General features: G+C 42.5%; 1 protein-coding gene across 1 annotated transcript in view; it reads right to left on the reverse strand.

Moving 5' to 3' along the window:
* The window catches only part of HERC6 (HECT and RLD domain containing E3 ubiquitin protein ligase family member 6), a 53,747-nt gene extending 42,648 nt beyond the window's left edge, over nucleotides 1–11,099 (reverse strand). The window contains exons 1-5 of the mRNA XM_021702472.2: nucleotides 10,901–11,099; nucleotides 8,639–8,798; nucleotides 5,868–5,944; nucleotides 1,999–2,226; nucleotides 371–468 (exon numbers count right to left, since the gene is read on the reverse strand). Of these exons, the coding sequence (XP_021558147.1) occupies nucleotides 371–468; nucleotides 1,999–2,226; nucleotides 5,868–5,944; nucleotides 8,639–8,798; nucleotides 10,901–11,099 (762 nt within the window). The remainder of the gene's footprint in view (nucleotides 1–370; nucleotides 469–1,998; nucleotides 2,227–5,867; nucleotides 5,945–8,638; nucleotides 8,799–10,900) is intronic.
* Nucleotides 11,100–12,617: the final 1,518 nt, after the last annotated feature.

Here is a 12,617-nt window from a genome sequence, read left to right on the forward strand (position 1 = left end):
ATTAATCGTTTTTTAATTTTTTTTTAAGATTTTATTTTTAAGCAATCTCTACACCCAGCGTGGGGCTCAAATTTACAACCCCAAGATCAAGAGTTGCATGCTCTACCAACTGAGCCAAACAGGCACCCCGTTAATCTAATTTAGTGGGTATCTAAAAAATATTTCTTAAAGCTGAAATTAGCTTCTGTTATAAGATCTTGAAAATTTCATGGTTTATATTTGGTTAATTTCTCCTCTTTAGATATTTGTACATTGAATGGATATGCTGAGATATTGATACACACATTGCTTTCAACAACAGTCAGTACATGTACCTTGTGGTAACATTTCTCAGGAATTCAAAAACAAATAGCAAAACATTTTAGATTACCTGGGTAAGCACTGCAGTATGCTCATAACCACAGCTGATATAAATCACACCTAGATTCTTCAGCGCACCAATTGAATGAGGCTTGGGGCTTTGCAGTACTGAAAGAAAGCAGAATCTCTAGAGTATAAGACTCAGATTTCATGAGTTTTCACATCTTTTAATATTTTTATCATCTTATAATTCGTTAGCATAATTTTTTAAATGAGCACTCAGAAGTATTATAAACAGAGGGAAGGCCCTGCTTTGGAAAAGAAAGAAAAACAGTCTTTTAGCAACTATTTCTGAAAACTATTAAATCTTCTGGAATGCCTAAGGCTATTCTCCTAGAAAGCTAAGTTTTAAGACCTTTATTCCCAATAATATTGCCATTATGTCATATTCATTTCTGTCACATAGTCGGTGTTCTGCAAGCATGCAATAATAATTGAGAAAATAAGAGGACTTACTTCATGTTGACTGAGTTAAATGAGATGAGATCTAAGTACCGGCTGAATATCTGTTAGCCAGTCCTGTAAGGAACTGAACAGAGGAGGGAGGAGGGATAGGGCTCATGCGCTCATGGGGAAGGTTTCGCAGGGAGTTTAAGGATTATCAGAGGAACTGGTTGTCTCTCCTGCTAGCATCTTCTAATCCAATGTGCAAGCTTGGCTGCACGTTGGAATAACCTGTGGAACCTTTAATAAAGACTGATGCCTGGCTTCCATCCCCAGACATTCTGATTTACTTGGTATGGGGTCTAACTTGGGTGCTGGGATTTTTAAATGCTCTTATGGCAGACAAAATAAGGGGCTTCAAAGCTGTCCGTGTCCTTCCCCAGAGGCTGTGGATATGTTAGGTTACTTGGCAAAGAGGAGTTAATGAAGCAGATGGAATTAAAGTTGCTAATCTGTTGACCTTAAAATAAGTAGGTTAGGGGCACCTGGGTGGCTCAGTCGGTTAAGTGTCTGTCTTTGGCTCAGGTCTTGGTGCCGGGGTCCTTGTATGGAGCCCCATGTCGGGCTCCTTGCTCAGCGGGGAGTCTTCTTCTCCCTCTCCCTCTGCCCCTCCCCACTGCTTGTGCTCTCTCACACTTGCTCTCTCTCAAATAAATAAAATCTTTAAAAAAATAAAATAAGGAGGTTAGCCTGGATTATCTGGGTGGGCCCAATGTAATTACAAGGGTTCTTTAACAGAAGAATCACTGTCAGAGTAATGTGACCTGAGGAAGACTTCACCAGCCATTGCTGACTTTGAAGAAGGGGGCTATGAGTCAAGGAATGCAGGTGGACTCTAGAAGGGGGAAAAGACAAGAAAATGGTGCAAGGCCCATCCCCATCCCCTACCTGGCTGCCCTGAAGCCTCCAGAAAGGAACACAACCCTGCTGACACTTGATTTTAGCCCCGTGAGACCTGAATCAAACTTCTGACCACCAGAACTATAAGATAATAAATTTATGTTGTTTTAAGTCACAAGTTTGTGGTAATATATTATAGTGGCAATCAAAAATTAAGATGGCTCCCCAGGTGATTCTAATGTGTCACAAAGTTTGGGAATCACTGCTCTAATCGTCGAGAATCCCCTTTGCAGAGTTGGTCTTCCAACTGGAGAGAAAGAATGATTTACTGCAAGAAGAAGACTATCTCGTTACCTGGGACATTATTCTTGCGGAGGGCCAGCTGCCCTGCATTGTTGCTTCCCCAGCCAAATGAAGCCCCAGAGAGAGACAGGGCAAAGCTGTGGGCCCCGCCTGCAGCCACCTGAGTGAGGGGGATGCCGTCCAGGGACCTCACCCTCTGTGGGCTGGCTTGGGAGGGGCGCTCCTTCCCCAGGCCCAGCTGCCCATGGCTGTTACTTCCCCATGAAAACAGTTGGCCATCTATAAAAATAAAGCAGAAAAATCGAGAATTACAAACATATTGGAATACCAAATTCAAGTAGAAACTACCACCCTCATTCTAAAAGTCATTAATAACTAAAATAGGGATAAAGGAGGTTCGAGTATTCTGACTAAAAGCAAGGAGGATGGTCAAGAACACCTTCAAAAGTCCCTTCCAACAACATCCACTTCTCTTTCCCCTCCAGTTAAGGGCAACTCTGCTCTTCCAGCTGCTCAGACCAGAAATCTTGGAGTCATCCTTGACTCCCTTCTTTCTTTTACACCCTTTAGCCTAGCAAATCCTGAAGTCTCTATCTTTAAAATGTGTCTGGGATCTGACCACTTCTCACCTCTCCACTGTTACCACCTTAGCCACCAAGCCACCATCACTTTTCTCCTGGAAGTTTACAACAGCCCCTCACTGGGCTCCCAGAGTCCATCTTTGTCTGTTTTCCAAAGAGCAGCCAGAGTGTTCTTTTGAAAAAAATAAGTCAGACTGAACCCTTTAGGAATTTGCTATCTTACTCAATAAAAGGCCAATTCTCACCAAGGCTCACAAGCCCCAGGTCACCAGGATTCACCATGACACGTCTCAGACCTTATCGCCCTCTTGCTCAGACCTTTCCAGGGACCCTGCTGTTCCTAAGCATACTGCTGAGCATGCTGCTACCTCATTAATGGCCTTTGCATCTAGATCATACCTCTGGATCATGGCCTTAGCATCATGTTCCCCTTCCTCCCTTCTTTTGGTCTCTGCTCACCTTATAACAGTTTCACTAACATCCTTTATAAAAGAGAAAGATTCCTTTCCTCCACTCAAGTACTTGCTCCCATCCCCTTACCTGGCCTTACTTTTCTTCATACCCTTACCTCTGTTACATAATTATTTGTCTATGTGTTTAAGGCTCACTTCCCCTACACACCCCCCAGAATATAAGCTCCATGAAAGCAGAATCTTAGGTTTGTTTACTGCTATATCCTCTTTGCTGGAAACATAGGCACTTAAAAAATATTTGTGGAATGACTCTATGGGAGTAAAAGACCACCGACATTTTATGTTGAATTTGACCAGAGATGGATAATTTACATGAGGTCAAAAATCAAGATCTACTAATGCTTCATTGTTTACCCAGAAAAATGCTAACATAGCTCAGATTTTTATGTTTATTATAACTGATTTTTCTTTTTTTAACTCTTCTAAAGTTATTTCTACCACTGAAAAGTATTTCTGGGGCGTCTGGGTGGCTCAGATGGTTAAGCGCTTGCCTTGGGCTCAGGTCTTGGGATCGAGCCTAGCATCGGGCTCCCTGTTCGGCGGGGAGCCTGCTTCTCCCTCTCCTTCTCCTCCTCCCCCCGCTTGTGCTCTCTCACTCTCTCTGTCAAATAAATAAATAAAATCTTTAAAAAAAAAAGGTATTTCTGAGGGCCCACTGCACAATGTCAAACTCATATGAAGGTCTATGAGAACTCACAGTTCACCATAGCAAATGTACTGGGTATCTGGGCTCCATACAACCTTCAGTCCATACCAATATAAAGACAAATCAATACCCTGGGGAAATAATTCAAGCTCTTTCAATAATTAAGAAGAAGGAAAGCAAGGAAGGAAGAAAGATTAATATTTCTTTTTTTTTTTTTAAGATTTTATTTATTTATTTGACAGAGAGAATGAGATAGAGAGCATGAGAGGGGGGAGGGTCAGAGGGAGAGGCAGACTCCCTGCTGAGCAGGGAGCCCGATGCGGGACGCGATCCCGGGACTCCAGGATCATGACCTGAGCCGAAGGCAGTCGCTTAACCAACTGAGCCACCCAGGCGCCCAAAAGACTAATATTTCTTGTACCCCAGGCATCTGCTATGGATTGTACAGGCTATAACAGGATATATTGCGTTCCTTCTTTCACTGAATCTTCTAAACACCCCATAAGTACTCCTACAGATGAGAAAATCATCAGGTTAAATAACTTGCCCTAGATCAAATCTCTGGAAATGGTAGGACGGAATTATACGATAGCCACAGGATTATGCTATGGTCTCATGGCCTGCGTGGTACAGTAGTTGAGTGCTTAGGGTTGGGATGTAAACAGGTATAGATTCAAATCTCACTTCTGTTTCTTAGTGTGTGACCTTAGGCAGATCACGGAAAGTCTCTGAGCCCAAATTTCGTCATTTCTAAAGTGAGGATACAAATAATGCGCAGCTTCTGTGTTTGTTAAGTGATTTCATGAGATTACAGGCGTAAAGCATCTCACATGGTAGTTGGTGCACAGAAGGCAACCAGGAAATGTCCGGAATCCCTGTGGCACAGCGGCCATTATGCATATGACATCACCTGGGGGACATGTAAATGTTACGTGTCCCTGGAAGGCACTCACAATATGCCATCCCAAAATATGCCACTCTGGCATAAGGATTATTTTGTTTTTGTTTTTGTTTTAAGATTTTATTTATTTATTTGACAGAGAGAGACAGTGAGAGAGGGAACACAAGCAGGGGGAGTGGGAGAGGGAGAAGCAGGCTTCCCGCTGAGCAGGGAGCCCGATGTGGGGTTCAATCCCAGGACCCTGGGATCATGTTCTGAGTCAAAGGCAGACGCCCAACTGAGCCACCCAGGCGCCCCAAGGATTATTTTGAGCTAAAGGCAACTGAGAATCCACAAGTGTGGGAAAAGTTCTCTGCCCTCCTCTGATCCACCCAAAGGTGAGGTATATATTTCCCTTTGTGAAGGTGTCCTCTTCTCTTGCACCCGGGATGGGGCAGTGACTCATCAACAGAGATGGAGAGTCTGCCTCAACATGAGTCTTCACAGATAACCCCCTTTTTAAAAAATTTTATTTTATTATGTTATGTTATCACCATACTTCACTATTAAGATAACCCTTAATAAAATAACTCTTATCTTCCCTTAGTTTCCCCCATGTATTTCCAAGTCCCATGTATTTCCCAACAATCGATCATCCTGCAAAGCCCAAATCTTTCCCTCATTAAAACGGCTCATAAGCCCCCAAGTCTAAACACTTCTTGAGTTTCACTTCTTTTCTGTAAACTTCCGTGCACTAAAATATTAATAAAACTGGTGTGCCTTTTCTCTTGTCAATCTCTTTCGTCACTTAAATTTGCAGACTCCCAGGTACTGAACCAAAGAGGACAGGAGAAAAGTTTTTCTTCTGCAACACTCTCCATTGAAACATTTTAACTGATGCTGGACAAAGGATGGAGATGTTAGTAGAAGAAATGTAAAGTCATAATTTTGATATCTTGACTTTTCTTTCTTTGATCTAAGTAAAAAAGACAAATAGACCTTAGTCTACCTGAATTTGCTGGTACATACAACCATTCAGCATAAAGGGCAAAGTTCCGGATAAATCCGTTATTAAATTCTGAGAGAGTCAGATCAGGTCATGTGAACAGAGATGGCCCTTTATGGCATTGATATGAATTAGGCACTACTTAGACTATAATAAGAGCAAAGAAAATAGGGAAAAAATCGAAGAACAATACAGCTTATGAAATCTAAAGAGTTAAAAAACTTCTAAATGCATTAAAATGAGCCCCAGTGCATTAAAAATCAACGGGCATCATTCCTATTCAAAAAAATTACTTTGTAATGACACTTGGAAGATCCAAGAACCCTTTTTTTACCTTCTGATAATGCCAGGGAATGGTAGTGTCCACAGGAAACTTGTATAATTTTTATACCAGTCAGAGTTTTTATCTTCCTGTAATAAAAATGATACAAAATCTATGAATCCTTCTTTAGAGTGGCTCACCAAGTGAACTACAGATGTTAAAACAATCCCAGGTAATACATTGGGTTTAGGGAAATAACTATCTCTTCCTTTCTTTTCTTTTCTTTTTAAACTGGGCTATTTTAATGTTTTTTTTTACAATAGAATAAATAGTTCTCTGGATGCCTGCAGATATGTAAGGCTGTTTGGTAGTATTCAGAAACACCACAGTGATGGTGATTTTCCTGATTGGCATGTAATCTTCAGTAATTTTAAGGAGTTACTTGTCTGAAACTGCTGTCAAACCAACAAGTCTGCATTTGTGCATCCATCATTTTCAGGACTGTCGGTAACCTGGGCATATTTTCCCCAGAAATAACTTTATTTTCTTATTTTTCTGTAGTACCCTTATTCCAAAGCCTTCAAACTATTTTTAAAGATTTTATTTATTTATTTGACAGAGAGAGACACAGCGAGAGAGGGAACACAAGCAGGGGGAGTGGGAGAGGGAGAGGCAGGCTTCCCTCTGAGCAGGGAGCCCGATGTGGGGTTCGATCCCAGGACCCTGGGATCGAGCCCCACATCAGGCTCCTTGCTCAGCGGGGAGCCTGCTTCTCCCTCTGCCGCTCCCTGCCACTCTGCCTACTTGTGATTCCTCTCTCTCTCTCTCTGTGTCAAATAAATCAATAAAATCTTTTTTAAAAAGTGATTTTTATTAGACTTTTAATGCAGTATATAATGTACTAACTTTTATTCTATACTTATTGGCTTAAAAGAAAAATTTCTTCATGCACATATGACACAGGGCTTTAGAATTTATAGGACACTGTTATTTATATCACCTGATTTAAGCCCTATGCGATAAAGAAATCATTAGGTTGAATCCTATTAAATGGCCATTTTTGTGGATCAAAAACATAACTATCAGCAATTTCATATGGTTGAACCTAGTAGAACTCAGAGTTCTGGTTTGCTCTAGGGAATCACATTATAGATATCATGTTGTAGAACTAGACTCAAACCTTCATCTTTTCATTCCAAGTTCAATACTTGTCCCCCAAAGCCACAGCACTCTCTTACACAATTAAAAACCAGAAGACGTAACAAAGAGTAACTTCCAAATATTAAAAATCATGCTTTTAAAAATTCTTAAACATGTAGGGCGCCTGGGTGGCTCAGACGGTTGAGCGTCTGCCCTCGGCTCAGGTCATGATCCCAGGGTCCTGGGATCGAGTCCCGCATCGGGCTCTCTGCTCCTTGGGAGCCTGCTTCTCCCTCTGCCTCTCTCTCTCTATCTCTCTGTCTCTCATGAATAAATAAATAAAATCTTTAAAAATCCTTAAACATGTAATTCATGAACACACAATTCAGACTGCTTGTCATATCATTCGTCCTAGGAAGCTGTTTGTGAGGAAATGATTCCCCCCCACCGCCTCCTTCCCCACCCCCACCCCCCACCCCGCGTCTTACTATATAAACTATTAGGATCCAGTGGCTTAAAACAGACCAAAAGGTTATGTTGGGAGGAAAACTTTTCCTTTTCCAGTATGGATCCATTTGATACGGGACATGCAAATTAACTGACAATAGACAGATTAACAGGAGAAAAACCAAGGCTTATTTACATGTACAGAGGGGAGCTCCCAGTAATGGAAAATTTGTGGAATCATCTTAAATATATCAACCTAGCAAAAAGGAGGGGATTTAGGACTTCAGTAGGAGAGTAAGGAAGTTTCCATAGGGTTTTTTGATGTTGACTGGGCAGTCTGTCTTCACAGCAACTGAATTCATAGGAAACTCCCTCCAAGCTGTTAATGGCAGCTGTGTTTTCAAGGAGACTTGGCTTTAGTCGGAAATGAAATTCAGATAAGATTCCTTTCTGTATCTTTTATTTAATGTTTTTACTTTAAAATAATATTTATTGGGGCGCCTGGGTGGCTCAGTCGTTAAGCGTCTGCCCTCGGCTCAGGTCATGATCCCAGGGTCCTGGGATCGAGCCCCACATCAGGCTCCCTGCTATGCAGGAAACCTGCTTCTCCCTCTCCCACTCCCCCTGCTGTGGTCCCTCTCTCGCTGTGTCTTTCTCTGTCAAATAAATAAATAAAATCTTTAAAAATAATAATAAAATAGGGCGCCTGGGTGGCTCAGTTGGTTAAGCGACTGCCTTCGGCTCAGGTCATGATCCTGGAGTCCCGGGATCGAGTCCCGCATCGGGCTCCCTGCTCAGCAGGGAGTCTGCTTCTCCCTCTCCTACTCCCCATTTGTGTTCCCTCTCTCTCTGTGTCTTTCTCTGTCAAATAAATAAATAAAATCTTAAAATAATAATAATAATAATAAAATAAAATAATATTTATTTTATTTTAATTGATATTTTATGTGTATTTTATATTTTATATATATTGTATTTATTTATTTACCACAGTATTTCCAATACATAAGATTTATGTAGATCAAAGGGTCACATGTTCTCATTTCACCCTGCCTTTCTCCTTCATAGGACCCTAATTGAGTAACAATTGATGTTATAAGTTTTTTCCTGTCTCATTCTCTCACTACACTATAATCACTGGGGCTAGGGACTGTGTTTATCATAGTCATCTTTGTACCCTGACATCTTGCATAGTGCCAAGCACATGAAACTGAAAAATATTGGATGAATGAATGAATGAATGGAAATATACTTACCTAGGTATAAGATTTATTTCCTTAAATTCTCCAACTCCCAGCTGCCCTTCAGAACCAGCCCCCCATGCAAAGACCCTTCCTTTGTAACAGACAGCAAGAGAGTGTTCCTTTCCACAGCTCACAAGATCAACACGTAGAGTTTCCAATGCGTGAATTGGTTCTTCAGGAACAAAAACAAAACAAAACAAAACAACTCAGAAGATTATTAATTTAACAACAAGTTTACTTTCTTCAAAAAGAAGGGTCACTCGGATTTCTCATCTTTTCCAATGGACTTTCAAATCAAGGCCTGACATCCACACTGCAGGTGTGAAGGAAAGCAGCTCAATGTGAGTTCCACTGTCTATATGGGAATGTGGTTGCCATTCCAAAGGATGAGTTTCATGGAGGAGGGCAACTTGTACAGACTATGATGTTTGGCCTATGACCTCTCTATGATGATGGTAGCAAAACCAGGGGAGACAGAGAGAAGATGGAATGGCCTCCACTCTACTCTTCTGACTTCCCAGCCCTGAACAGTGAGAATAGCCAATCCCTTATCAGGAGCAAATGGGCAGGGAGCCTTCCCCATGAATGGGAGAGGCAGAAGCCAGGTCCTCTCACAAAGAAGAATGCAGTAACGTTCCTCTTATGGCCAAAGGCACCCACAAATGAAAACCTGATCATTATAGCATGATCCCTAAAAGTCAATCTAAATGGTTTTCCCAAAGTGTTTGTCTCTGAATTATTAGAGGTTTTGAGCTAAATATATCACTACGAGTAAAGTTTTTGCTAACACTTCAGTTTTCTTTTTTTAAACCTTTGTAATCTTATCCTTTTCAATGATTTATTTTCAAACTATGGGATAATAAAAAACGTCCCAAAGATTCATACACTCATGAAGGTAGAGACTGATATCACCTTCCTGGAGAACAATCTGACATCAAGTATCATGTTGCCCCTCATCTCCACCTAAAGTGGATCAGGATATGCCACCCCAAAATATGCCACTTTGGCAGAATGATCATTTTGCGCCAAAGGCAACTGAAAAACAACAGATGCAGGAAGAGTTCTCTGCCTTCCCTTTAGTTACCTAAAAGTAGGGCATAAATTTCCCTTGTAAAGGTATTCTCTCCCATACCAGAAAGAGAAGAGGAACTCTTATCACTGGAGTTGCCACTGAGATGAGTCTACATAGACAGTCCTTACCAAAATAACCCTCATCTTCCATTAGTCTTCCCCATATATTTCCAAGTCACTTCCCCACAACTGATCATCCTTCGAAGCCCAAACTCCCTTTTCTTTGCTAAGATGCAATATAAGTCCCTGAGTTTAACCACTTTTGAGTTTCCCCCTTTTTTTTTCTGTGAACTCCGGTGCACATAAAATATTAATAAAATTGTATACTTTTTTGGTTAATCTTTGTCCGCTTAGTTTGCAGGCCTTCAGAACCAGAACTAACAGGATAGAGGAGAAATTTTTCCTCCCAGACACAACTTTTGGTATTTATTCTAAGTAAGTAATCAGAAATTTGGTCAAATAATGGCAATCACAGTATTATTTATAAAAGTCCCTAATGAAGAAAAAACCTAATGTCCACCAAAGAAGAAGCATTAACTTGTATTGTCAAAGCCTGGAATGTTTTGCAACTATTTAAAACGTTATTTTCAAAAAATACATAATTAAAGGGCAATATGTTCATGATATTATGTTTTGTAAGAGTGCAATTTATAGAACTGTATAAATACTGTGTACACAAAACTATATAATGACATGCTTTTATAAAAGTAAATGTATAATAGAGCAAAAAAGCAAATACATCAAAATATTATAGTTGTCTTTGGGTATTGGAATTATAGGCAATTTCTTTCCCTGTGTTTCTGTAATAATCAGTAATGGTAAAAATGGTACTATACTTTTAATTTTAGGGAAAATAGATGCTCTGGGGTATTTCTGAGAGAGTTAGAGATGTCCCACCCATAAACCACGTTTGGAAGGTCACTATTCCAGATAGATTCGCACTGGCAGGGATTGGTCTAGAAAGGCTTAGTGCGAGGGACCACGTCTCTTCAAAAGAGCGCTGTCCCGTTAGGTTCCGCTCTCAGTTTCGCTTTTAAGCTGAAGTGGAAACCGAAACAAATTGCGCTTCTGGAAAACGAAACTGACGAAGTTGCGCGCACGCACAGAGCATCGTTTCGCCGTATCTTGCGGCCCAGCGGACCTGGGGCTCCCAGCACCCGCATCTCCCTGGCCCCCCGCCCCGCGCCTTTGTCCCGCACTCACTTGGCTGCTCTTCGCTCTGCACGCCCCTCCGCCCCAGCTGGCCATGGCTGTTGTCCCCGCACGAGTGCACCTCGCCGTTGCTCAGCAGCAGCAGCGAGTGGCGCTCCCCGGAGGCCGCCTGTTGCAGCTCGGCGCCATCCCTGCCGGTCCGCCTCCGGCGCAGAGGTCTTCGGGGGTTGGTGCCCCAGTAGAGGTACATCCCGCTCCCGCGCCCCGCCGCCTGCGCCTGGTCTGTCCGCGCCGCGCGTACGGGCTCTCAGAGGCTAATGACCGCTGTGTGCTGATTAGCAGAAATCCGGAAGCCGGGTGGACCTGCCCGGCTCTGATCTCACCCTGGAGGCCAACTCCCCTCACCTCACCTACGCCCTGGCACCCTTAGTCATCCTAACGTCCCGGCCAATGGCTTTTGGGGCTCAAACGTGAGCACCCAGTGCTGAGGAGCAGAGAGGGACTCCAGAGGAAGAGCTCCTGCACTTACTTAGATACTAGCTAAGCAAGTTCATGAGCCGTGTGACTTTGGGCAAGTGTAACGAAGCTACCACATCAATGCGATGTGGACGGTAAGGCAGCAAATCTAACCTTAGGGCAATTAAACAGAATATGCCGGAATGATGCCTGGAGTGCTTAGAGTGCTTAATAAAAGCATCTGAATGCCTACCCTTTTTTTCTAGGCTGTTTTTGGCAGTGGAAATGCAAAATCCTCTTGGGACTAATATTCTCCTATTTGTAAAGAGGTAAATATTTAGTATAATGTCAAGTGGCAACTCAAAATAAAATAACACAGTAAAGTAATAGATGGTGGGGGCAAAAGAAACTTTGGGTTTGTTTTTTTTTTAAGATTTTATTTATTTGAGAGAGAAAGTGAGTGAGAGAGAGAGAGAGAACACAATCAGGGGACAAGGGCAGAGGGAGAGAGAGAAGCAGGCTCCCCACTGAGTAAGAAGCCCCAGGTGGGGCTGGATCCCAGGACCCCAGGATCATGACCTGAACAGAAGGCAGACAGTTAACTGACTGAGCCACCCAGGTGCTCCAGGAACTTGTGTTTTTTGATAAGAATTCAGGGAACACTTCTTGGATGAAGTGACATTTGAGCAGAGAGCCCAGGGGACATAAAAATGAGGGAATGTGTCATGCTCATATCTAGAGGCTGAGGGTGAAGGAGAGCAGGTGGAAGCTTTTGAACAGAGAAGCGACATGATCTGACTTCAGTTTTAAAAGATTCATTCTGGGGGCGCCTGGGTGGCTCAGTCAGTCAAGTGTCTGCCTTCGGCTCTGGTCATGATCCCAGGATCCTGAGATCAAGCCCCATATCAGCCTCCCTGCTCGGCGGGGAGCCTGCTTCTCCCTCTCTCTCTGCCTGCCACTCTGCCTACTTGTGTTCTCTCTCTCTGTCAAATAAATAAATAAAATCTTAAAAAAAAAAAAAAAGATTCATTCTGGCTATGGTAATATAGTAGAACAAAAATGGAAGCAGAAAAGCCAGTTAGGAGAGGCTGCTATAGGAGGCCAGGTCTGAAGGATGACCTTGGGACTACAAGATGTTTTGAAAGAGTACACAGATTTGCTGACAGGTTGGACGTAGGAGAAAAGAAAGAAAGGGATTAGGATTATTCCAAGGTTGGCCTGAGCAACTGGGTGAACGGTGGTTCCCTTTCCTGGGATGTGGAACTCTGAGGGAGGCTCCATGTTGGGGCTGGTGGATCAGGAGTCCAGTCTG

The sequence above is a fragment of the Neomonachus schauinslandi genome, chromosome 2 (assembly GCF_002201575.2).
Source record: "Neomonachus schauinslandi chromosome 2, ASM220157v2, whole genome shotgun sequence".
NCBI classification, from domain to species: domain Eukaryota; kingdom Metazoa; phylum Chordata; class Mammalia; order Carnivora; family Phocidae; genus Neomonachus; species Neomonachus schauinslandi.